This window comes from Cardiocondyla obscurior, linkage group LG01 (assembly GCF_019399895.1).
Source record: "Cardiocondyla obscurior isolate alpha-2009 linkage group LG01, Cobs3.1, whole genome shotgun sequence".
NCBI lineage: Eukaryota > Metazoa > Arthropoda > Insecta > Hymenoptera > Formicidae > Cardiocondyla > Cardiocondyla obscurior.
The window spans coordinates 10,938,754-10,966,217 of record NC_091864.1 but is presented as its reverse complement, the minus strand read 5'-3'; the positions used below and the strand labels follow the sequence as shown (position 1 = coordinate 10,966,217).

General features: G+C 36.1%; 1 protein-coding gene across 5 annotated transcripts in view; it reads left to right on the top strand.

Annotated features, from left to right (window-relative positions):
• Rim (Rab3 interacting molecule) overlaps positions 1–27,356 on the top strand; it is a 54,420-nt gene extending 27,064 nt beyond the window's left edge. The window contains exons 8-26 of one of the 5 annotated variants that reach the window (XM_070659434.1): positions 816–1,023; positions 1,415–1,672; positions 2,319–2,342; positions 3,572–3,836; positions 4,109–4,360; positions 4,674–4,847; positions 6,549–6,578; positions 7,941–8,097; positions 8,325–8,494; positions 8,572–8,741; positions 8,838–9,072; positions 13,039–13,172; positions 13,696–13,875; positions 17,124–17,337; positions 19,797–20,008; positions 20,080–20,219; positions 20,308–20,442; positions 21,242–21,355; positions 22,202–27,356. In XM_070659434.1, the coding sequence (XP_070515535.1) occupies positions 816–1,023; positions 1,415–1,672; positions 2,319–2,342; positions 3,572–3,836; positions 4,109–4,360; positions 4,674–4,847; positions 6,549–6,578; positions 7,941–8,097; positions 8,325–8,494; positions 8,572–8,741; positions 8,838–9,072; positions 13,039–13,172; positions 13,696–13,875; positions 17,124–17,337; positions 19,797–20,008; positions 20,080–20,219; positions 20,308–20,442; positions 21,242–21,253 (2,970 nt within the window). In that variant the 3' untranslated portion in view covers positions 21,254–21,355; positions 22,202–27,356. Of the gene's footprint in view, positions 1–815; positions 1,024–1,414; positions 1,673–2,318; positions 2,343–3,571; positions 3,837–4,108; positions 4,361–4,673; positions 4,848–6,548; positions 6,579–7,940; positions 8,098–8,324; positions 8,495–8,571; positions 8,742–8,837; positions 9,073–10,668; positions 13,173–13,695; positions 13,876–17,123; positions 17,338–19,796; positions 20,009–20,079; positions 20,220–20,307; positions 21,356–22,201 lie in introns of those variants that run through there. The other 4 variants (XM_070659408.1, XM_070659443.1, XM_070659426.1 and 1 more) reach the window with 4 other exon arrangements.
• Positions 27,357–27,464: the final 108 nt, after the last annotated feature.

Below are 27,464 nucleotides of genomic sequence, written 5' to 3'. Positions count from 1 at the left end.
TTTGGATAATAAAAATCTCACAGGTGCGGGACGCATGCAATATTGAATGTATTATACTTACAGTGCATATTGTAATATTTGCCAATTACGCATGTAACGCATGAAGCATTACTCGCTTTTAGACGTATTAAAATAGTTGTTCTGTAAATTTTGTAAGTCCGTTATATTTAGACTGCTGAAAGCTGTAATTTTTTTTTTTCTTTTTTTGAAAGGATACCGAGAGGCTTTGTGAAATATATAAGCGTCGTATACATTTATGTATTTTGTATGGAACATTTTCTTTCGAATTAATTAGAATAATTTTTACGCGTGCGTTTTTTAATTAATTACGTTGTTCCTTGTTTTTCTTATATTCACACAATTTATTCGCGTGTATCCTTTCAATACTTATGCTAATTTGAAAATTATACATTTTATCTTATGACATATTTTGTGCTGAAATAGTTTACGCAGGAGAAATGTATTGTTGAAAGACACGAGACATTTCTCCGCATTTGTAAATTTGTGTGTGTTGCAATTGGTTTCTGTTAGTCTTGTTTTAATTGATAAATGAAATCAATAATGGAAATACGTCAGAATACTGGAAATGCCAACATAATTATACGAGTATTATATAAACGAATTTTTTCTTGAACAACTTGTGATTAATTTTTCTCACAAATTAATTGCGTTATTAATTAATGTCGCATAAAATATTCCTCAGTATTTTTTTTATTATAAAATTCAGAATTCGGACGTATATTTCGTATTGTTAGCGATTTATAAATGCACGTGGCGCCATTATCAGTAAAAGAAATACTGTCCACGCTGCGTAGCATCCATTATCTTGGCAAGTGAGCGAGGACGGTCAGAAGATTATCGGCCACATGGTTTTGCGAAAATCAGCCGGCTCCGGAAGCTGTAGTAGTATACTCGGATTGAAAGTTGTCGGTGGTAAACTATTGGAAGATGGTTCCATGGGCGCTCTGATCGAGAAGGTGAAAAAGGGTAGCACGGCAGACGTAGAAGGTCAACTTAGACCTGGTAAGAAGATTACACAGTTTTGATAAAGCATATTCTGAAAATTTTTTAATCGTCCGAGTCGTGAGCACCTAAATACGTTTATTGCGAAAGTATGAAATTTATGTGATATTGAACGTTACGAGATACACTATACAAAATATTTTTGTCATTATTTCTTAAAGACATTGTCAGGAATTAATGATCGAGATTAAATTAATAATGAATATTTAATTACTTATAATAATGATTACAAAATTAAATTTATAAACTCTGTAATTTGTGATTTTTATTGTTAATTTCTGGAAAGCACACATTGACGACGCTTGCAACAATCGCGAATAAACCGTTTTTACTCCGATGATCTATCAAAACGAATTGGACGACGGTCGACGATCTTCTGCGACTGTTTCAGGTGACGAGGTGATCGCATGGAATGGGAGGTCCCTTCAAGGCAAGAGCTTCCGGGAAGTTTACAACATCATTGCCGAGTCGAGATTGGAGCCACAGATTGAGCTTGTAGTTGAGAGAAAGTTGTCATCGACAACGACGGGTATGACACCAGCAGGACCAGGTCCATCGACGCCTATGGCATCCAGGAGAATCGTTGCTCAGAGCCAATGGAAACAAAAACACGAGACCATCTCCGGGCCTCCGACGCCGCACCACAAAGGTGACTATGCACTGGGCACGTTTTGTTTCTAGCAGTTTTTCGACTTTATTTCGCTTCTGTGTATCACAAATGTGATCTAGATTATTTTATTATCGACTCGTTCCAACAAGTCCAAATATAACCTATGTGTATATTTTTTTTAAGTTAATTTAATATACAGGATGTCTCACCCCATATATCGAAACTCTTATGGTGTTAGAAAGTGCTTTTTTTAAAGCCAAATGCGATTATTAGAGACTTGAAAACATTTCATCTGAAACGCATTCACATCTTTTTTTTTTTAATTTTGGATAAAAATAATTAGCTAGTTTATTTTATAAAATCTATGACTCTATTCACATCGTTTTAGGTGAGATTTATTAAAAAATGGATAATAAAAAAGCACAAGTTTTAAACATAACACGACATTAATTTGAAAAAAAAACAACAAAAAAAGTATGCGTGATATTTATATTTCATTAATTAAAAAAATGGAATGGTTAAAAATTTATTCTAATTGATAAAATATTTATTAATGTTAATTAAATTCCATGAAAAACGTAAAACGTAACTTTACGTTATCAACACTATATTACTCGCAAAAAATACGTATTAAATATATCAGAAGCAATTGCCACCGATTACGATTGATTTTTTCGTATTTCAGGTCTTAAGAAATGTTTACTATGGGGTAGGCCTCAGACAAGCTTCTTTAAACCATTTTCAATTGATCGATGTTTCTTGCCTGTATTAGCCTTTTATCTCCGTTATCGGCGACCGTTTCGTAAGATTTTACTTTTAAATCTCAACAAACGAGATCGGAATCGTGATTTCGATGTTACGAAAAGTCGTATGAAGAATTGAAAATTGATTTACTATTTATACATTCTGCCTTGAGTATCGTTGATGTTTAACGTAGATGTAGATCGTAGTGCCAATGCATCCTTCCTTCTCCCACTGCTAAAAGAGCACCGTTATTGATAGGTGTAGTCTTATGGGAGCAACAACTATATTTTGTATGTATAAGATATTAAAAAGCGGAGATATATATAAATCCCTCACATATTGTGCTTCCTCTATACTTGTAACAAATTACGAGTGTCTCGCGTAATCCTTTCGAATAAGTGTAATTTACTGTATTTGCCACTGTTTTTATCTCTACTACATATCGATCTAATATTATTATCATAACTTCCCTCTCATTCCTTTTGTGGCTCGTTGTCACGGATTTTCGTGATTATGAGAATCCGCATGTGGACTTTACTTCTTCACAAGACATGGGTGTTCCCAGAACTATTCAGAAATAATTTATCGGTTTTGCAACATCCCCTGAGGTTCGACGACGTTTTGAGATAATACTTGCGTTTTCGCATTCATAATTTCGCACACTCAAGTATTCGATCAACGCATAGGTCTCTTAAATGGATATCTGCAACAAACATTTTGATATTTCAAATATTATTTTGGATATTTCCAAGATATATAAATATATACATATATATATATATATATATATATATATATATATATATATATATATATATATATATATATATATATATATATATATATATATACTTTCAATCTTTCTGTCGTTGGACTATGTCCGTTAAATACACTATATGTCGTATGAATACAAATATTATTAACATATTCACTGTCAAGAATGCAATCGCCGGCTGACAAATGGCAACGAATATGTTAACGTAACAAAAGCATGAAACTATGTTCACTCATTGGAACACCAAAATTTTTTCTTCTTCTCATCCCTCAGCTTTTTATTGTCGTGTCTTTTACTTCTGTTCGTTGCTTTCCTCGAAAGTGACGAAACTCGCGTATCATCTTTCCTCGTGAATCGCTGCAAGATCGCAGATACGAAAACAAATAATATCCTAGTCGAAGCTGCACAATCACTTGCAGAATTGTACGACGCGAGGCGTGAGAAACCCTCGGTTTTAGTGACGTCGCCGGGCTCCCCGGACCTGCACGCCCAAGGACGTGGTCGACACTCCAGACATCCGACCGGAAATGCGAACGTGGGTGGCAGTATCCAGGTGAAGCTGGGCTTCGATCCCGTGGGACTTCAGTTGATCGTCACGATAATATGCGCCGCTGGGCTTACACCAAAGAGCAACGGTCAACCTAGAAACCCTTACGCCAAAGTTTTTCTGCTTCCTGACAAAAGGTAAGCGATACAAACATGCTTGACTTTCAATGATAAACTTTTTCCTCTTCTTTTAAGCAATTTTTAAAATTTTCTGTCAATCACGTATGAATTACTTGATTTAATTTAAAAGAATTTTAAAAAATTGAAATAATATTACATGTACAACTTTGCTTCTGCCGCTTTTTTTTTAAATAACTACCGCTCGATTTGCTAGACTTGTTTTAATTTAATTATCTGCTAATCTTCCAAGTGCTTTGAAAATTTATATATTATCGTAAATATTACTACAGCGAAAAATCGAAACGTCGTACAAAGACTGTAGCGAACACGAACGACCCCAGATGGAATCAAAGTTTCGTTTATAATGGAGTCAGACGTTCAGAGTTGAGAAAGAGAGCACTGGAGATTTCGGTTTGGGACTACGCTAGGTACGAAGCGAACGATTTTCTCGGCGAGGCTGTCCTGGAATTGGCAGTATGTCCCCTGGACGAGGAACCAGAATGGCATTCTCTGACCGCTCACGGAGAACACCGGCATGTCAGGTATGATTTGCACTCGTGGATCCTGGTAGTTCCAATGCTAAAAGCGATCAAATTAATACCTTGCATCAATACGAATCTCTTGCGAAATATTTGACAATGTTCTCATGTTATACTCTGCTTTGCGTAAAATGACGTAACGTTAATGATGACGGGTTATTTCTTGAGCTGCATTTTGAAACAAAGAGAAATATGCAGGATGTTCTACCCCATATTATAAAATTCTTAGGGATAGGTAGATCTCTATATGACAGAAATAAATTTTATATTACGACAGTCTTTATCCACGAGATAATTAATTTTTTTTTCTCTTTAGGCATTACCAAGATTCCGATGACGTGATGGATTGTCATCTCAGTCCACCGTCGACCACGTCGAGATTAAGTGACTCCGACACTTCGGAGTGCGACATTACGGATTGTGACGTGTCGAGAGAACAGAGAAGAACAGCTGACGGTGCCAGCATAAGCAGTATCGGCAGTTCCTCTAGGTAAGGCCATCTCTTAAAATTTTTATGGTGTATATAAGTCTTTCGATCTAACAAAAAGAGGTATATTGAAATCGCTCAAAAATAAAAATTTATGCAAACGTTTATTGCCAGGAATGAAATTAATATTTTACACATTATTAATAATAGTTATTCAAACACGTATTATAACTGCAGCGTATTTGATAGATAGGAATTATATTACTATTTTATTAGAGTTATTACTCACGATTTAGGTTTCAGTTTAGAATCTTGCAATTACTATTATTACTGTTGTATAACAATTACTCTTATATCGTGATTTATCGTTGGTATATTATTTTTTTAGCAGTTAAAAAATTTTGCATTAAATTTTGAAAGCGAGCCGATTTTCAGTAATTAAATTTGGATATTCTTTCTTATGCGACTAAAGTGTAAGTCAAACGTAGTGGAAACATAGAGACAAGTAGGAGTGTATAAAACGAACAGTTGTAAACGGAAGTTTGACAAAAAAAAATTGTGCAAACGGAAAAGATCAATTGAAAGAAAGAGAGAGGGTAAAAGCCATGTTATAAAACTGGGCAACTAGCCAATTGACATAGCAGTTGGTTGGCGACCGTTGCTAGTGCCGGAAGTCGATCCTAAACACAAATTTATATTAATATTTGAACGATATTTAATTGTTATTTTAACGTTAAAAAAAATTTTGATTGTGTCAGAGTTTCTGAATTTCCACTAATTGTTAGTGTATACAGAAAAAATAATAGTGCCTGTCAAAAGAAAAGATTACTGCGCCTGTAGTGTTAAGTGTCTTTGATAAGCCTATTTTAAATCACATGAAATTGCTGCTAAGTTAATTGGTCTCAAAAATGGAAATTAAATATGTCTGCAATTTCAATAAATAATTCAGCTTTGAAAATGTGAAACATGTGAAACTTCTGTAATGTGAACGTTGAATTATTTATGATTAAATAGCAATGGAATTTATAGGGTAATAAAATTGGTAATACGCGTGATATTTATAATTTCTGTATACTTGAAATTTTTAACGAAATTGGTTTAACGACGCGTCCTGCTCTCGCTTTAAAAGTAGCTCGTCTGTAATTTTTTTTTTTATCGGGACGGTACACGTGGCAAATTGAATCAATGTAGTAGATTTAATGAACACGTAGGCCATCTTCGATAGGCTTGGCAGGTGAAGTGACAGAGATGGGGATAAGCCGTGAGATATTTCGGCTCTGCACTTCTTTTATACCGCTTCGTTTGTTCTACAAAACGGATGCTTTTATTCTCGAGTGAACATTAGTCTGTAAAAGCTTCCTTCAAAAAATTTAAACATTTTTATTTGCTTTGAAAGTGACGGATATCCAGTTTAAGTTTAATAAGCTTAAATATTGTTTAAATAAGATGATTTGTTAATTACATTAATATACATCATTATCATATCGAATTGCCGGTATTAACACACTACGGATAATGCGTGTCTTTGGATAAAATAGTTTTATTATTCTGTGCAAACATATAGTAGACGTAATTACACAAATTTCTAATTTTTCTAACATATTGTTGATATGTTTGTTAGTTAAAAATTGCGATATTGAACCAAACATTAAAATATATAATTTATGAAGAGATAAGAACTTTTAGATGATGACGCGTCAACCGCGACTGCGTTCCACCGTCTAATCTTAATTTTAATCGTGTTCTTTGTGATTTATTTTTTAGGTTTCATAATATGCCGTCAAATTATAAGCGGTACGGCCATTACAATTTATATCTTTTCTTCTTTCACGAATCACGCAGTCACACGTCTTGCATTCTCACCGCTAGGATTTATTGCGCGTAGATCAGTCAGTTAGTCGTATCAGCGTCATTTCAAGTACGAGATGTAATAGGGATGAGATAACGAATTGGAGAACGGAGGCCGGGGAAAGAGAGGAAGAGAGAGACGTGTACTGACGTGATTACATAATTAATTTAATTTAAGAACGGTCAAGAAAAGCACGAGAAACTTTATTTTACAAAGATATTACTTTTAAAAGTGAATGGGAGGGAAGAAAGAAAATGTTCCTTTTTTTTCGGCAAAAGAAAAAACTGACTGTGATGTAACCATCATCGGCGACGGAAAACTTTACGATGAAACGGAAGCCTTTGTCTTTCTTCATGCGCGATATACTTCATACAAGTCCGTGAATATTGCAACGCACAACGTTTCGATGTCACAAAATTTTCGAGACACTTTCTATCCTTTGTTTTTTTTTTTTTTTTTTCTTTATTAAAATCTGAAAATTTAGCGAAATAAACAACGAGACGTTAAATGCGAATATTTAGTGAATCGCCATCCATGTAGGCACTTTAGACGTCATGCTGACATTGCTTCTGGCATATATGCATATTATATTAGATGCGACAAGACATGGCTTCTAGAATGCTTAGTGCATTGCAGTACATCGGTTGGGGTGGATTGAGTTTTTCGACGCTCGGATTGCAATTAATCCGATTTCGTGACTTATTAATCGATTAATTACTTTTTGTTGCCAAAGACAGTCGGAATTATATTGAATATTTTATTTTACATATTTTGCACGCTTGTTCTTTTCAAGGTATAATATATGATGCACTTGGCATTCATCGAACGCACTTACGTGACATATTTATAATTTATGACTAGTCACTTTTTTTTTTCTATCGCGCGTACCCTCATTTTTGGCAACGAAGAGCCTCGCGATCAAGGACTATATGAGACTGTTCGACTGCATTGCCGAATAACTTGGAGCTGCTTTGTGCCAAATTAGGAGATATGCATTTGCAGTTTATGATCTCAGAAATCAAATTGAGTTTACGGTTGTATTTTATGCCAAAATATTAAATATGATGAAAGTATGGAAGATAACGTTAATGAAAAACTTTACGGATTTTACTCTTATTTGAGCGTTTTTGGCTCTGTTTTTGACATTGCGTAATTCATTCTCGCTCCGAAATTAAACATATTTTATATGCTTTCTTATCATCCTGGCCGCATGCATTTTAGCGCGAGATCACAGCACTCGCCTCATTTAAGTAATAAGGCACGCAACATTCACTGATTGATAAAAAAATGAACGCATGCTGGAGCAGCCACTATTCTAGCCCGCCGCCGGAGAGGGAACTCTGCATCGACGGCGAACATCGAAGTCGAAGAGATATGTCACCTCAGGGACGCAAAAGGGCAGCTCTAATGATCTCTCGTGATCAACCTGCTTCAATCGGCTCGAGTTATCAGACATATCGTAAGGTAAATGTTTCAGATACATTTGTCTTTAATCTTGATTTGCACGTGCGTGCTTTGATTAATAATTTTAGTTAAGAAAAAAACTCAGCTTGCAAAAATATTTAATTAATATATGAATAAAAATAATAATTTTATATGCTTATTGCCTTATGAAATATTGTTATTAAATATACTATACATATAACATTTATCAAAGTGTATTTTTATACATTATTAACTACGTTTCGCAGGACGAGATCCATCGGGGAATGATGGGTCATAGGTCGCATAGCGCGGCACCTATGGACTCATCGAGTGTCAGATACCGAGGACGGTCTCAGAGTCCCACCGGTCATCGTTCTTTGTCTCCACCAGAACATAGGTCCATTCCGTTTTCACATGCATATGTTCATACGACGAGGTAAAGTGTCACCGAAAAATTCTTTGGCATTATTTGTATTATTTGTTTGAAACTAAACTTGCATCGCACTTATTTAGATTTGGCTCGAGATCGGCGACTGCCACACCTACTGGATCGCCGAAGAAACGTCAGCTACCTCAAATCCCAGCAGCTTTGAAGGAAAGGGTCGCGCAAGATTTTGAAGAACGAGCAAGATTTATGAGGCATCGAAACAGACCGTCGATATATAGGAGTACGGGCATGGGAGGTGAGTTTTCCATTAAAAAATTTAATACTTTTTTGTGTAATATATGCGTGCCTTAAAAATCGTTTTGTTATTATATTTTAATTTATTAACTTCCAGGTTGGGAAAGACATTATAGTGGTCTTTCGGACTCGGATCTTCCTTCAATTGGACATGATCCACTATCGTTGTCACATAGTCACGCTCATAGATTACACAGACCAAGGAGGGGACATTTGAGTCCTGATAAAGATGTACTAGGCGACCTTGGAGATTCTGACATGGAGAGCATAGTTTCGGTAACGAGCAGTGCCTTTAGTACGCAATCGGAACGGCCACGTGGATCGAGATTAATGTGAGTATAGTTTCATAATTAAATAAATTTAGAATATTTTACAATAACGTGGATCACTTCGCGTTGCGATCAATGTGCAAAGCAACGCAAATTTATGAGAATACCTTTTTAGAAAGCAGAATCAGAGCATCGAGTGTGGTTATGATAAACGTTGCTGCAATATTATGATATATCGTTACGCGTTTTTCGTGTCAAAATACATTAGAATCCATCTTTCGAACACACACTCATCGGCTCAACTTTTCGAGTAAAATAAAATCTCTGGATTAAATGGACATTGTCATTTAAATAAATAACCCGTAGTTGTACAATTTCACATCCTGCTTGCATATGTGTCAAGTTTTCCAATATTTTTAGATATTTCTTTCGTTTTTTTTTTTTTTTTTTTTTTATAAAGCGATTAGATTGCACTTCCTATGCACCATGTCAATGTTCATTTAATTAGTATCCCATTTTAAGAGAGCAGAGATCAGAATGTAGCGTTAGTCTAACAGTTAGATAGTTTTATGCCCGATTTTTTTAAATCTTTCAATAATTATTTTTCAGATAAAATATCCATACATCTTTGTCTAACTTTAAATGTAAACAAACATTGACATATAATTAAGGTGGAAGATAAACTTATCTATAAACAAAAAAATCGGGCATTAATCACGTTGTGTCATAGAAAAGAAAACACGCATTGCAAAGTACATCGATCGCCGCGTGTCTCTTCTGAAATGCCGACCCGTTGTTCTCGGCGAATGGACAGTTAGATTTTGAGATCAATGTTAGTGACCAATATGTGATCTATCAATTGGAAATGGAAGATTGGATGAAAGAGAGAAAGAAAGAAAGAGAGGGAGAGAGAGAGAGAGAGAGAAAGAAAGGCAAAAACACAAAATTTTGTATATGAAAAAAAATTGTTTGCAGACTTACAGTTAAAAACGTTTTAATACCCGGTGCCATATCCCCCTTACCTTTACTCCATAGGCGCAATAGGCGCAGGCACAATATTAGGATACCTTACAGCGAATGTCAATGTCCCACCAAACTCAAAAGCAACCCTAGCAAGTGTTCCATATTATATCCCTTCGTACGGAGCAAGTCCGCAGTGGTACGCTCATTGTACAAAAAGATGTGTACGCCATTTACGAGATCGCAGACCGTCGACGAGAACGTGCTGAGGTATTATAACTCCGAGACCAGCGAGTACAGCGTTTCCGAGGGGTACATACAGAAGCCAAAGAAACTCGTAGCTAGTAGCGCTAAGAATCGTATACCGGCGACATACGTCGAGAATTGTTTCCGGGTTGATTTAAACAATCGTTTTGTAAAAAAGTTACGTTCCAAATATCCGGCGTCGTGTTTCGCGAAAGAATTTGATATGTTGTTGCGTAAACGCGATTATTCTATGAGAACGAAAGCGAAGATGACGATGACGATGACGATGACATCGACAGCGACATCGACAACTAGAATTGACCTTTCCGACATTCTCGATATTAAGAGCATAGACGGTAGATTGCATTCGTGTAGGTCTTTTTTGCCCGCTAAGACTAGGAGTTTCGATTACGACGTGATGCACGATACATACGGTGATCGTTTCGGTACTAGGCCAGGGGCCGTTGGTCTGCTATCGCGCCGAGCCAAGAGTTTCGAGTACGAGAGCATTTCGAGCAACATATTCAGCGACGACAGTCTCAGGACGGCCAGAAGAAAGCTCAAGCGGAATCTTTCTCTCAGCGACGCCGGATACGGCGACAAGATACCGGCGTTGGACGATCAAAGCAAGTCTTACTACGATTCTAACGGTGATGATAAAGTGCCTACGAGTCTCACGAGTAAAGAGACGAATTACGATTTTCTCCTCGATCAGGAACACAAGCCATTTTACGGATATGATTCAGAACTCAGCTGCGGCGAGACGGAGATTTACTTATCGAGTTTCGAGAAGCAAGAGATCGAAACTGATGATTATCAAACCTCATATAGTTCTCGTTTAACGGACAACAACGATATTTATAACACTAACGATCGAGTTAATCTCAGAAATATTTTAGACAAAGATGACACTAGTAAGAAAAAGTACATAGATGGAAGTTACTTGAATCACGATTCTTCATATATTAGAGATATATCTTCGGAGACAACGGCCAAGATTGTAGATAATGATTTTCGCAATTCGATTGATAATATCTATTGCAGTTTTGATGAAGTTCTTTCGTCCAGTAAAAATTACGACCGCGATATTCTCGCGAGATCCTCCACGAAAATTTATGACGTTACTAGCATGGACAAATTGATGTCGAAAAAAAGTGTGTTTCAGTCTCGTGGAGCAATTAATCGTTCTTATCAAGAGGATGGGTACAAAGATCGTGGAAGTTGGGACGTTGATTACGACGAAGGATTTATTGACCGGGAGCAGTTTAATTATTTAGACGAAGAATCTTCTGCCTTAAGAATTGGCGGATTAGCGCGCAAAGGCGATTATTTTAACGACGCAACAAAACGTACCGTTCAGGGAAAATCTTACGCATACTTTAACGATAATGACAGAAAGCTTACGACGAGTGATTATATAAGTTTTCGGCCATCCGATGACTACGAGTATCAAGCAACATCCGTCGCAAGTATCTGTAAGGAAACGTATGAGGATGAATTTATACCGCGAAGACGAAGACGAAAAAGTAGAAGAAGTAGCAAAGAGGCAGGCGAGAATCTGCGGGCTAGAGACATGTCTGGCGTTCAGTCGAGTTTAACAGAGAGCAAGAGACCGATGACGCTTCAACGAACGGAATCCACGCCGACTCTACACTCAGACGAGGAGCTGAAAAGATTGGTTGCGGATCGCGCGAGACACATGTACCGCCGCAGGCGAAACACCAGTTGTCCCGAGAGCAGAGATCTACGAATGTACCGCTCGCGTGAAAACGATGATAGGACGTTTAATATTTTGTTGGACTCTGACGAGGAGTTCGGTTCAATGGAGACGGTAGTCGGGGCCGATTATTTCCGTCGTACTTCGAACTACGTGGCGGATTTTAAAGCGAACGACAACGTTAGATCGAGCTTCTTTTACGCGGAACGAGACCGTGGTAGCTACTTAGATGCAAGCTACGATCACGAGGACCGATATCAGAATCGCAGTTATTCACGCGGGCTAGTTAGATCAGGGTCGCAGCGTTGTGATGCGCGACACGTGTCGCGCACTAGACGTAAGAGTAGTTGCCCGGAGTGTCGTGAGCTAGTACTGTCCTCCTCGGAGTTAGGTAGGTCGGGATCGTTATCGCGAAAGAGTGACGATACTCGACGTTCATCGTTAGAGAAGCATAGATATCGTAGGCGAAACAGCAGCTGTCCGGAAGCTAGGGATCTTGAAATGCTCGAGAAGAAGCAGCGTCAGCAGCAGCTCCATCAACAGCAGCGGCATCCGCCGAGTCAGCAGTATCAGCAACAGCGTCAACAGCAGCGGCAGCGCGAATACCAGTATGAACAGCAGCAACATCAGCACCAGCAGCAGCAGCCGCAGGAGCAAACGCATCAGCAACCGCAGGGAAGTAGTAAAAGGAACGTAGCGATCAGCGACACTCTCGAGTACTATGAGTATTCGATGGAGAGTGAGAGCCAGTGCAGCGAGAACTGCGGATTTGGCCCGTGCGATCCGCGTAGGCCCCGTAACCGAGCACCCCGCCCCGGTAACGCTAATTCGAGTCTCTTTGATTCCCAAACCGCTACCTCCGACACTGCTAAAAACTATCATCCACGGATCGACGATCATCACCACCAACACTCACCAAACACGAAAACGTCGCCGCTCGTCAATATCGCCGATGTGGCATCGACGTTCCTGCCGCCGTTGCCGCCGTCGTCCTCGTCGTCCGCTCGGCGACGATCCCGACAAAAATCCACTTATCACGTCGACGCCGATCGTCGCGACGACGACGACGTTCGCAATCGTCGTTCTTCATCAATGCCTGAAAGTAGCGAGTACACCAGCCAGTCGAGCTCGTACGAGAAAACCTCTTCCAGACGCCAGGTCACGGACAACGGACACGACGACAAAAGAAGTCAGTTCACCAGAAGTCTCAGTAACGCCGATGTGCCACAGGACGAGAAAGGTGAGAGAAAAATTTTCACATTTTTTTATTTTTAATTTTAAATACTCCAATGTAATTACTGTCATTAAAGATTGGTTAAGTTTCCTTATATTTTAATACAGGATTATAAAATGTATAATTCAAAAAAAGATTTAAAATTTCTACATGTTAACTAACTTTCATACTTAATTTTTCAAACTAGCGTCAGTACGAAAATTCACAGAGATGTGGTTCACAGTTTTTCATTCTTTCATTCTGTGCACACCGTCAGGAATAACGTTCGTGGTGCTGCGACGGCGACTAGCGTACGCGATCTTGGCGTGGTGTGCGTCGAATTTCGCACGAAGCACGCGCGTAAATTGTTTCGCGGAGCACCGGTCAGGCGGTCATCGAGGACTGAGGAGTAACGCCACCTACCGTTACCTCCACCATCCTCGGCGGCCGAGAGAGGGAGAAGTCACGTACGACAGCCGCCGTCGCCGCTCGTCGCAGCAAATGCCATAATCTGCCTTTTAGTGTACAAATACATATCTTTGTTTCGCAGACACGGGTAGTTTCAGCGATACCGCAATTCCTGGTTTGAATGTTGAAGACGCAGCGAGAAGAGGTCGTAAGAGCTCGCCTGGAAGCAAAAGCGGAAGCGGCAGCAGCAGCGGAAGCGCGGTGCAGTATCAAGGTGGTCTCAGCAAGAAGAGTAACAGTACGAGCCAATTATCCGCGACAGGTAATACATTGTCATCTTGGCCATTCTAATTAAGTTTGCGTTTAGTATCCACGTGTTTTACGTAGCCGTGATTTATTCGTAAAGGTCGATCACTTGCGCGAAAATAACGTCTCCCGATGACGCGATATTAGAATGTTTGATCGATGTATGACAACACCATCTTGCGCGACATTAGACAGTTTTCTATTTTCCTGACATTTATATCTCTTCTCTTTAGTAAAAAAGATATCGTTCTCTTCAGAACGTTGATATTTCGTAAATTAGGATAGAGTAGTTTAGTATCATTAGTTCATAGATTAACGGTGTGCTCTCGCTACGTATGTACTAATGAGGCTGATACAAATATGTCGTATTAATTCTAATCATAAAGTGCAGTACAATTTATTACATATTTTATATAAAGTACTTGGATCTAAGTATTTTATAGATATAAAACGTAAAATGAGATAACTGATAAATTTCAAGTAATATATTCATTGCAAGTGTTTTGGTGAAATAATTCTGCTAATTAATCATTACTTTCTAATGAGAAATGATAATCGAATTAACGTCGATTCGATGTCTGTTTGATTATTATTTTTAATTGGGTTGTTTTTATTTTTTTTTTTTTTTTCTTATTTTTCGTATTTTACGAATCTGAGCCGTCATGACCGCGCGGATTGCATTACAATTCTATTCTACGGATAGCCGATTGAACGATAACAAGAGCATATCGTAGACAAAGCAAAAAACCCAATAAGCGGGGCAGTATGTACATTCTAATTGTATTCTTGTTTTCTCCGCCATCCCTTCTCATCTCTATCTGCCTCTTCTTCGACATGAACACACTCACACTTTACTTCTACCAACCAACCACCTCTCAACGCTGGGGGACCATTCACGTCATCGATCTGCACCCACCTGCACGATTTCTCATCGCGGTGGTCAATCGTCGCCCCGCGTGCTCGTGCGCTCGTGTTCACGGAACACTCCACTCGGATCACCATCATCGATTTGCTGGACTGATCGTCAAAACAAAACCACCAAATAAAAAAAATACTCGTATCGGTGTTTCTCTTATGGGAAAAAAATTGATGCATCGGTAAAATTGATTTGAGAAATTAACATTACGCTCTCACGACTGTTGCTCTCACTATCGCAACTTGAATTTACATAAACGAAACTTACGAACGAACGAAACGGAAACGAACAATAAAACCGTATCACATCACGCAAAATCCATAACATGCCACGTGCGTCTGTTGGTGGTACATGCGTGGGCGAGGAAGGACGGAAACGCCGACTGGGTTTCGGGAAGAAGGGGAAGTCGTCCTTTACAGTTCACAGGAGCGAAGAGATCTTGCCGCCTGAGGACACGGTCGGTGGTAGAAGCGGTCGGCAGCCGAGCTCCGCGAGCAGCGATGGCGAAGGGAGCGGCGACGGGGACAGGTCCGATTTGCTCTCTCTCAGTAGATCTCTCTTTTTCATCTCTCTTTCATTTTAGTTTCCTCATTATTTTATCATCGACGCGGGAGCGATCGACAATCACCGATCGAAACCTTTACGTTTTCTATGGAGCGGGCCGCGTTCATCATTGCCTCTTAATCCGTATATCTTTGCGAATAAATTGATTTCCGTGGGGCTGCGCGATGATTTTTACGTGGTCGAACTTATGATAATACGCAGTATTCTATTTCGTGCGTAATTAAAACTGTCGCACAAGTGGAAAAACGAGGTTGATAAAAATTAATATTCAGGTGTTTTCTAATTCCATTAATCGTAAAATTGGATGAAGCCTTCGACGAAATGTGAGTACACGCTGCAAAAGGATTTGCGATAGGAAGAACAAGAGTTATATCGTCCGACTCATAAACGATGTTGTTAACAGCAACAATAAAACACACCACACATCACTCTTTAGAGGCCGTGCTTTAATCGGAATCGTGTGAGTCTCTCGTGATTCTTGTCGGAAAATACTCTCTTACCTAAAGTTGAATCGGCTTGATACGGCGGATCCTCGTACAAGGGATTCTCGTATGCCATTGAATATTATTTCTCTTTTTTTTTTTTTTTTCCTTTTCTTTCATCTTAGACAATCGAGGAGAGAAAGTATTTTGCGAATCTGCACGTTTCTACAAATGGTCACGAGGTGATTCCTTTCCTTCTCGTTATTCTAGATCGTAGATGCTATTTCTACGTAGCATTGATACATTATTTTTAGAGGAACGTTCGCACGAGTTTCCTGGGCTGTAATCTGGCGTTGTTACGCGTGTCAATTCGCCCACTTTTTTTTAAATATATTTTTCTTTTTAATGTTTCTCCAAAGACGCAGAACTCGCGCGTTTCTAGTTAATCCAACTGTTATTTCGATATGATGCGATTTACGCAGATCAGGAAACTCATATCCTAGTTACACAAATATAGTTGTGCTGGCGCCTTTTCGTGACTCTAGAATAGTGCCTCGGCACAGTGTGTCATAATCGTTTCGTTCTATACAGCTTTTGAATCTAGATCGTCGCGTGGTCAATTTGAATTTCTCGATAACATCGAGGTAAGTTGGCCACCTGTGTGATATGTTATTTTTTTTTTATTATTTCTTAGAAGCCGCTGTTGATACGTGCTTAAGGTGAGAGTGCGCTACTCACACGGCTTTTAATTATTCGATGTCCTAAAACGTTGCAATGCTTTTACAAAATATATTTATAATATACGTATATATAATTTTACGATATTACTGATTAGGAAATCATGTAGAAGCTGAGTTATTACTGAATAATTCTTTTCTATTTATTTTATGATAATGAAACTATTCTATTTTTCGAACTTACAATGTACAAATTAATAATGTACAAAATATTCATTTACATTCACATCTTCATTTACATACACGTACACATACATGCATTTCAGTTTGTATCTCGATAACGGTTGTTACATCGAGTAAAAATTAGAAAGCAAATAAAAAAGAATGTAAAAAGAGAAGTTTGTATAAGAGAGAGAGAGACGGGGGAGGGGAAGGGGAAAGGGGAGAAAGAAAGAGAGAGAGAGAGAGTGAAAAGTAATCAAGAAATATTTTACATGGTAAAATTGTACTCGTCTTGCGATTTCTTTATTATTCATGCGAAAACGTTAAATTAATGTCCGGCAATTCGACAGTCTTCTTGGATATCTTGAGGATAAAGGAATGCTGACCTACTACAGTTACTGCTGCACGCAGATTAGTGAAAGACAATAGTTTAGCCGTATTTCTTGTTTGGTTTACAACGCAGAATGCGGCGGGGCGATCATCGGCATCGGTGGGAGTGCTGGTGCCGTGGCACGCTGTGCCGGCTTAACAAGCCGGAAGCGTAACAGCACGCCGAGCAGTATACAACGATCTGAGGAAATCATGCCAGTCTACCAACGCTTTGACAGCAAACAGGCAGGATCCGCAGCCGATATCGCCGGAAGTCTCAACTCGATCTCTAGTTCTGAAGGAAGCTCGTAAGTAGTGGACTCCACCTGTGGCGACCAAATCTGCAAACGGATACGCGAGATACCTAATACATACACTCACACTCTCTCTCTCTCTCTCTCTCTCTCTCTCTCTCTCTCTCTCTCTCTCTCTTTCTCTCTCTTCTTTCTTCTCTCTTGTCTCTTCGTTTCTGCCATTCAAGGATCATTAACCTGTCAACTTCTATTTCGCTGCAACTTTACTTTCATTCTGTCTTTGTGTAGGCCGCACGTATTTTGATTAAACGAAATGAGCTGTAAGTTGTATTCAGTTATACTAAATGAAAAGAGTAATTTTCTTAATTGTATTATTATTAAGGAAAAATTATATATATTATAATACCTCCAATAATAACATTCTTTGAATTAAATTAAACATAAAATTTAAAAAAATCAAGCAAAATACATAGATATAATTTAATCTAAAAACTTGTGTTATTTTGCTACACTAGATTGCAGCTCTTTGCTTTTCGTTTAATAACGTACATGCTAGCTTATTGTTTTCGAATAACAGTCATTGCCCAACTTGCTCCACGACCCAACTAGCCCCGCTCTACTCTACTATTAATTAAAACAATTGTCTTTAATTTAATTTAATTGTGATGCATAAGTATTATTATGCTATAATTATTATTAAATTATAATAAGTTATCATAAATTGATTTAATTATTAAATCATCTTAAAGACAAAGAATAATTTTGATAACTTATTTATTTTATTTATTGTGTCCTAAGATCTATCTACACAGAAAATCACAAACGTCTTAGATCATTATATTATGATTAAAAACATATACATATATATATGATCACATGCTTTTCTCATTTCTTTTTAAGTTTTAACAACTTGCAATTCAGATTATTTCATAATTCTTTTCAATCATAACTTTTTTTTTTCAATTTACAGTATACACGAAGCGTTATATATAAAAGCCACGTTTAAAAATGTTTATATGTCATATTTTACTGCAAGACGAGCAAATTGTTTTTCACATCTATTTATTCTGCCGTTGTTAATTTTAGTAAGTTTTCGGTATATAATTATATTAATCATGTAATCAAAATTAGATTTTTGGAGAAATATCTTTTTTGTATTAATAAAATATTTTTATTGTATATTAGCTTTATAATGCGAGGAAAAAATACGTATTAAGGCTTCGACGAATTGGGATTTATATGCCATTGTCTTTTTCTGTCTTCTTTTACTTACTATTAACATTTTGTTATCCCTCTATTCCAGAATTGAAAGCTGTTTATAAAAAAATATTGTCGTTTATTATCGATGTTGTTGTCGTCTTGGCTTAATTGCTTGATTGTGGCAAATGATTGTACCGCATTACCTGAAAGCACCATTGCACATTTGTAACATACATATACGCACACACATACACACGTACATACACTGTACATGCACTTTTGTGTTCTATTATATATCAATGTGATATCTCATTGTCGGAGTCATAATTTCAATCTATATGGTAAGCGAAATCCTTGTGAATATGCCGAAAGTCACCTAAGACCATCTTCGCAGGATCTTCATGTGTACCCAATGGTTTTCACTTACTTCTCTATAATCCATTGTCCGCGCATTGATATGGATATTTATATTTATTTTAGCAAAACTTGTCGAAAGTATCCGTTTAGTAATGTGAATCTTCCTAACAGCGTGTATCATAGAGATAACAAGTAAGTGTTAATATAATTGAAATCTTTTTTATTAATTTTTTTACTTCTAAGATTTTAGTCCAGCATGTTAAGTAGATAATAAATTACGTTAAAATTAATTTAAATTACGTTTAAATTAATTTTTTACGTTGTCTTTTTCTCAGAGTTGACTGATTACTGTTAGTTATAATTATCTAATATCTCTTTCTGCGCATTTAGATTTAATTGCATGTGTCAGCATTCTGGTATGTTTTTAAATATATTTACATAATTTCTTTTTCCATGTGTATAATATTATATTTACTCACTCCACATTAACACTACACTTTCAGCGTGAGTTCTTCTTATCTCAAACTGAATGAGGTGTGTTCTCTATCTTTTAAAACTTTCGTCGAAGGCTTGCGAGAATTGTTCCTCGCTCCTGTGGAATATTATTTTTGTTTATGGTTTTAATCCTACGCATTTTCTCTTTATTACGTTCCTCCAAATATAATTTTCGACTTGCAGTTTTTTAGGCTTTAGTTTGTCTATTGTGATTTACCGCGGTATTTATAAAACATTCAAAATTATTTTGCACATAATCTTGTATAAGTTTAGTGTGTGAACAAGAAAAAGGGAAAAAACACAGTGTAATTTCCATTTTTCCATTGGTCGCACGCTACAAATCAAATTTTCTTTTGCTGTTATTCTTCAAACATTACTTCTTAAATCATATTTGATACTTTTGTACTATTCCAAATGCCAATTACGTTATTTTGCTATATATATAAATTTAAAAACTGCAGTTGGTCTCCCAGTCTGCGAATGGCAGGCGATGAGCAGTTGAGAGACTTCATCGCAGATTTTGGACCGGGCCAAGTAGTCGGAAGGCAAGCACTCGGTGCCCGCTGCCTTGGTGAGATTCAACTGTCGCTGAGCACGACGAAGGGCTACCTTGAAGTAGAAGTCATACGTGCCAAAGACCTTAAAGCGAAACAAGGGAGCAAAATAATACCAGGTGAGTTAAACTTTAATAAACTTTGATCGTCAATAAGAAACGAACGGGTTTAACTTTGGCTCTTATTTTAGCTCCTTACGTCAAGCTATATTTGGTAAACGGCAAAAGATGCATAGAGAAAGCGAAAACCACAACGGCGAGAAAAACATTGGATCCATTTTATCAGCAAGTATTGACTTTTAAAGAAGATTGCAAAGGTTGCATATTACAGGTACATGCATTTTCTTCTATTTTTTTTCCTTTTTTAATTTCTATAGCTTTATGCGCAACATATCGGATACTACCATTATGTATTCCAGGTGACAGTATGGGGCGACTATGGTCGGATAGAGGGAAAAAAAGTGTTCATGGGTATTGCACAGATCGAGTTGAAACAGCTGGAGCTCAGTCATATAGTTTTCGGATGGTACAAGCTGTTTGACACCCAATCCCTGGTCAGTGGAGCTCCATCCCTTGCTTTGTCCCGTCGATCTTCGGTTACGTCTCTCGATTCTTTTAAAACTTAAAAGAATGACTGCCCGAAGAACGTACCAAAATATTTTTTTTACGCATTTAACAAAGAAATCTCTTTGAGTTTTTTTTTGCAGTAGCGAAATTAGAACAGATACGATTAAGTTCGAGCTCCTATACGCTCTTACGAGTGATGCACTTAGTCGCTTTTATTAATAAAATTCCGAAATGCACGAGTTTCGATGTACAAGATAGTTTTACTTTTACTTTAATTAACTAAATAATTAGAAAGTGTATAGAAATTATTATTAAATATCTTTAATAATTTAAGTGACACGTATAAGGTCATTGGTTGATGATATTATATGTAGTATGAAGTAACTATATTAGGGGATAGGGAGTTTTCTCTCTCTTATACCGTTACATTTACCGTATGCAAGTTGAGAGAAGTATACAAATAATTCTTTATCGTGTCGTAATATTAGATAGTCTTCACTGCGGTTAACAGAGTTGAAAAGAATCTTATACATCCTACGCGTATCAGTCCTGTAGACTATTAATGTCGAAGCCTAAAGCTACTTAATGAGTGACGTTTGGCTCTGAATACGGTAAAATTAAATTAATAAACATATTATAAGGGATATGTAATACTAAAAGTGCGCTTGTAAGAATAATAGAACATTCTGCGGGATCGGAATGAAATCGAGAAATATAAGCAACGCAAAGGCGGTACGAATATTTGCAAAAGAGTGAAAGAACGTGTGAAAAGATATGTCTTTTTAGAAACATCACTAGTACATCACATATCATGTACGGCATATCAGACGAGCCACTAGTCTGTATGTAGACTAGATGTAGACGTAGCAGCCATGTTCCCGGAGCGCCAGATAGTTTTAGGTACGCACTGAGATCAAGGCATCGTTCGTAGATAGTTTGACAACGATTTAACGTGGGTACCATTAAAGGCGAAGATAAAAGCCGCCGACACAATTGCAATCGATCGCGAAACGATTGATTGCAATATCTACTCGAAATACCTTCAAGATTCAAGTACAACAATATATTCCTTCTACACTTTCAGGATGTTACAATTGATTATCTCAAGTACCCATGTGAAATCTTGATACACATTTGTTGTTGTCGATATCTTATTTTTATTTCCACCCTTTTGTATAGAAATCTTCTCTATTTCTTTGAAAATATCTGTCCTATATGAAATATTTTCATTTTGGCTTCAAAGTAACGACATGAAATCGATAACAAAAACGACACAAGATTATGTTATCGTATATGTGGTCGAAACTTCGTTGCCTGTGCTATATTGTTATATAATTTTTTATAATTTGTTTAAATTTCTTTGTAAATACATACTAAAATGTGATATTTTGACACAAATATGCTTGAATTTTTGAAAGTGTAAGAAAATTTCATATATTATATATACACATTTACACAAAGTAAATGAAGGTAAGTTTGTGCCGTATTCGGAGTCCTATGTACGTACCCTCTTGTACATTTTTTTTAACTGTTTTTAAGATACAACCAATTTGAGATATTGAATGGTGCAAAAATTTTACGATGAGACAGCCGTAAATTTATACGACGTATATGTATCTATACGGTGACAATATGCAATACGTAAATTTCACGCATTGCAGTATGACTGTTTTATCATTCAATATTTCACGAAAAATAAGCGATATTATGCATTCATATTTAGTAATTTGTTTATTTTATTTGCAGTGAAAACAAATTAAATCAAGCAAGTTCGGGATAGATGTGAACTCAAATGTGGTGTACTAGATAAATATGTGAACCAATCGATGATTCAGTGAATCTAAATGTGATGAGTATAAAAGTGAGTAAGGGAAATTCATGAACATAGTGAGAAGAGGTTTAACGCGCAGTCACAGACTTTATTCAATCGACATGCGAAAGGGATTTCAAATGTTGAGACATTAAAAATGAAATGACATTTTCAAACTTTGTATATAATTTAGGACAGTTCAAGTACTAAGTGCCGATATTCGAAACGGTCGGCTAAAAGACATTTATCGTTGTCAAATTTTTAGTCAAAAATGTCACCGTCAGAGCATATATTATTTAATGTACATATTATAGTAACACTGATATGAGAATTTGCGATATGCAGCGTGCAAAGTTTGAATGGGTAACAACCTTTATTTTATATTCCTTCGTTAATTTATGGTTACAGTTTTGCCATTTTTCTTTAATTATGTAAACTCAATTTCATATAACATTTTTTAAGTAATTAGCTACAAAATAATTAGAATGTACGATTATATAATTAATTACACAGTTTATTCCCTGAATATTAATATTTATTGGTTATTGTACTAGTATTACTTGGCTTTTTAAAAATGGTTTAATAATCTCTGTCTAAAAAATGAGATAATTACTATAAACCTAAAAAATGTGGAACAGACATATGTACTACATTTCTCAACGTAAGAAGCAGACTGATAAATCAATTTTTACACATCTATTACACATATATAGTTTGAATTTTTTCGTTAAATTAATAAGCTTGAAGCTAGAATAAAAAAAATTATAATCGGACAGTCACAGAATTAACTTGATTTAAAACTTTCTTTGGATATTTTATTCACGTACGAGAACCAGATTTTGAAACAAATTGAAAATATAAACCGCCCATATAACTCGCGTAAATGGAATGTGACGCGGCAAAAATTCTCTTTCGTACTGATTTTTGTACAAAAAAAAACCCAGTAAAATGCCATTAAATATTTAAGAAGCTTTGTAAGTCTCTGTAAGAAGGGCGTAAAACATGCTTGCCATTAATTTTATATCTTAATTATCGTGCTGTGTTCGATCTTTCTTCATATGTATACCTCGAAAAAACTCGCGAATATGTATTCAGCGAGCATGCACATGCACGTCTGCTGTGAATTAGTAAATAATTACATTTGTGCCCTCTGAGAGAAAGATAGAGAAAAAGAAAGAAAAATTAAAGTGAGAACATGAAAAAATGCGAGCTTGAGATTGAAACAGAGAGAAAACAAGAAAATGATATTCTTCTGCGAATTTTCTAAGATTTGGTAAATTTTATGTAAAGACAAACATTTCAATTTAATTACAGTGTATGAGATTTAGAAAAACAAGGGTTGAAAAAAAAGCGAGTTTTCAATATTTTTCAAGTCATTGCGATTTGCATAAATATTTATGTCACAATTTAGATGCACTTTCGTGAATTAATGTGTTAAGTGAAAAAATTATATAATACATACTTAAATTGAAAAAATTATTACGCAAATTTTGTTTGTAATTTAAATTAATCTCTCATGAAGTGAGTTTTTCACGATGTACGTTGGATTACAAATTATCTTATAATTAGAAGGTACTCCTTGGATATTATTGAAAGAAATCGACAAATGGAATGCAGGCTTCATACATATATGGCTGTATTACGTATATTTTTATAAATTTCCGATTTACTAAAAAATAAAAAAATATAAAAAAAATTAAAATAAATAAATAAAAAAACAAATAAAAAAGTAAATACATAAAAACATGCTAGAGGTATAGGTTAATAATGTAGAAAAATTTCTATAATACGCCTCGCGTTACTCCAGTCATTAAGATTCAACAATATTAATGTTGACAGTCTCTAATCACAATTCTTACTATGATTGACCAAATGTAATATTTTGCTCTGCAATTTAAAACGATTGTCTCATTCGCACTCACGTTTTCATTCTTTGCTATATCAATTTCTATGCGATTCGCAACGCGATCCTTTGAAAATACGATTGAGAATAATCGTAAAACGCAAAATTTGATACGCGTGTTTAAATTATATCGAATTATCATCGAAATATATGCAGTCCGTCGCTAAGTGAATTATGACGTAAGACTTAGTTTAGAGTTTGATGAAAGAGATAACAAGTATCGTTAATTTACAGATGAATTACGTAGATGTCATCGATAATTCGATTATTCACGATAAAATCTAGGTAACTTTCTCGCAATCGGGAGACCGATCGAGCTTTAGAGAACGAGAGAATTGTATAAAAGAATGGTATCTTATCATATCTATAACATGCTTAAATTAGAGACGTAAAGCAAAGAGAAACAAGCTTTTTTTACTTGTGAGAAGACAAAAACAGGAAAATAGAACTGTATTTGAAGAAAAAGAGATGTATATGTAAAGTATTGTGTGAGAAAAAGAATTATTCTAAGCTTCTAAGATTTCTAAGTACATATTTTGCAAGTGCACGAACTTATCAAGATCGTGAGACAGTGTATACACAAAACATTATTCTATAATTATAGTTAACTGATAAAATATACAAGACTACTAGGTAACTTTTCGGTTTGTAATGTGTCGTTTACAGTTGGCTGTATAAGATTCTTCGTGAAAATGACTCGACACCCGTCTCTTCGTTAGCTGTTTCTTGTAAAACAATTAACACACTCGATCACTTAAGTTACACTTAGCGCTGAGAAAAATTGTAGAATTTGTATTTAAAAAATTTGTAAAGACTACGCCCGCGTGAACAGTCAAGTGATTTGAGAAAATGAGTAATTCGTAATTGTTATACGATTATGCAAAGTAGAGTAGCAACAAAGGAGCAAGCAATATTGTTCTTTATATCGAGAAGAATTGCGCGCGCCGTAAAATTTTTGAGTAACGAAAGTAACGAAAATTCCTTTATCGGGAATGATATTTACAGTAATACTGTTACAATTTGTATGGTATCGATTAGAATCGTCGATTTATCAAGAGAAACAGCGCGAAGAGTGCACACGTCGATTTCTATCCTTGTCATGCCCATTTGTACATAGGCATGCTCAATTTTAGGATCGGACAAGTTCATCACACACACACACACACATATACGCACGCATGCGTGCGTGTATGTACTGTATGAGAGAGAGTATGTGTATGTATATACATATAGAGTGTCCGGTCTTGCATGTTACTCCCAAAATTTGTAGGTAGACAATAATAATTTATAACGAAAAATCATGTACATTTTTGTAAAATTTGTACATGACTTTTTGTTTTAAATTATTATTGTCTACCCACAAAATTGGGGAGTGATATGCGAGCCCGTACAACCTGTATACACAGTTAAACGTAAAAGTCTACACACATAGCACCACTAAAAATCGGCATTGCCTTTCTACATTATTCAAGCTTTTTGTCTCTATGTATTATTTCTTTCATTAAAATGTTTTGTATGTGTACATGTAAAAAAATTACATGTTACATAGGAATAAAAAGCTTAAACAACACAGAAATACTGTCGATTTTCAATGATGTATATAGACTTTTATGACTAACTATACTATATGCATATGTATAATATTAAAGTACGAAACTACGGAACACAAATTATTATCCGACTTTGTACCTATATATTATTAATTAACTTAATGAAAAACATCGGGATGCAACCCCGAAAACTATTATCGACTCGAATAGTAGAAGCATATGCGAAAATGGGGGTATGTATTTGAGAAAAAAAAAGTATATTATAGATATTATAAAAGAAGGAATATTATGTGAGTGAAAATATGCCTGAGAGCCAAGGGGTACCACTTTTGTCAAATTTAGAGAGCTAATTTAGGTTTACAACTATGGTAAAGTGTGTATGTGTGCGAATGTGAAATGCACGAGATAAACTGAAGAATAAAACGAAAGGGAGAGAAAAAGAGAAAATGTGCGAGCGCATGTGTATGTACGCTGAAGAAGAAAAAAATGGGATACTATGCGAAATACATCGAGCTGTAAAATGAATGACCGACTATTCTCGTAGAAGAAAATCCAACGTAGCTTAGGTGATCTTGTAATCTTATATTGTAAGCTCACAAACGACTCGTATTCATTCGAGCGTACAGGAAACTGGAAATGATTAGATTACATATCACGATTCCATTTCTAATGTGTAATTTTTATAATCGATTTTGACATTGCAAAACGCATCGGCGCGAATATTTTATGTCAAATGTTCTAATTAGGTTTTCCTGTTTCCCTTTTTTTATTTTTTACTCCCTATTAAATGCACGACTTTCTTTTAGTCAAAGTGCAAAAATCTTTTCAACCGTTTTGCTTAATATTTTTTAGAACGTGTCCACGAGTCGGTCGTAAGAACGCGATCTTAATGTTAAACGAAAAATAAAAGAAGAAGAGGATTATTGATATCTGAAATAGCCCATTACTTGAGACGTATCCGCGACGTGTGGGAATATATATATTTCTATATATAAATATGTATAATTTATTAAATAGTAAACACGTCCGAATTTATTTAAAGAATATGAAGAGAGTAGACGAAAAGAACAAAATATAGAACGAAAAAAAGTAAGAAAGTATAAGTATGAAAGAGAACAAAAGATGACAGTGAGAGTGAGAATAAGCGAGAATGAATGAGAATGAAAGAAAAAGAGAAAGAGGGAGAATGTATAAGAAAACCAAAAAACGCTGGCGTTAGAAAAAGCGCCAATTTTCGTTCAGTAAAACCAGAGAAAAGGAAAACACGTAAATTATGAAGGAACGAAAGAATTTAAGCAGTACGATTAGATGACGTCTCGTGGATTATCGGCCGTGAACTCCGTGAGCTCTGAAACTCTGTCCCTTCCCTTTCTCTCGCTTTTTGCCGAAAAAATTAAAAAATTCAAGATATGCTATATGTCGTACAATGCAAATGTTTCCATATTGATTTCTATAAAAATAATAATATACTTTCCTCTCGGGAATATGTGAAGAGCTAATCACCACATTCACGGAGTTTGCGGGAGATCACGAAACGATTAAGTATAAAGCGTTAGTGACTGTATCCAGTATCATATATCTGATAAAAGATACCCCCAATGCCAGAGATGGCGTGTGACAATAAAGTGATTCAATGATCCTGCGGGATTTTCTAATTCTCCTCCTTACATTATAGTTTGCGTTTTTTTTACTTTATGTAAGAGAAAAAAAACGTCAAATAAAGAATAATTTGGTGGTATTTTGAAT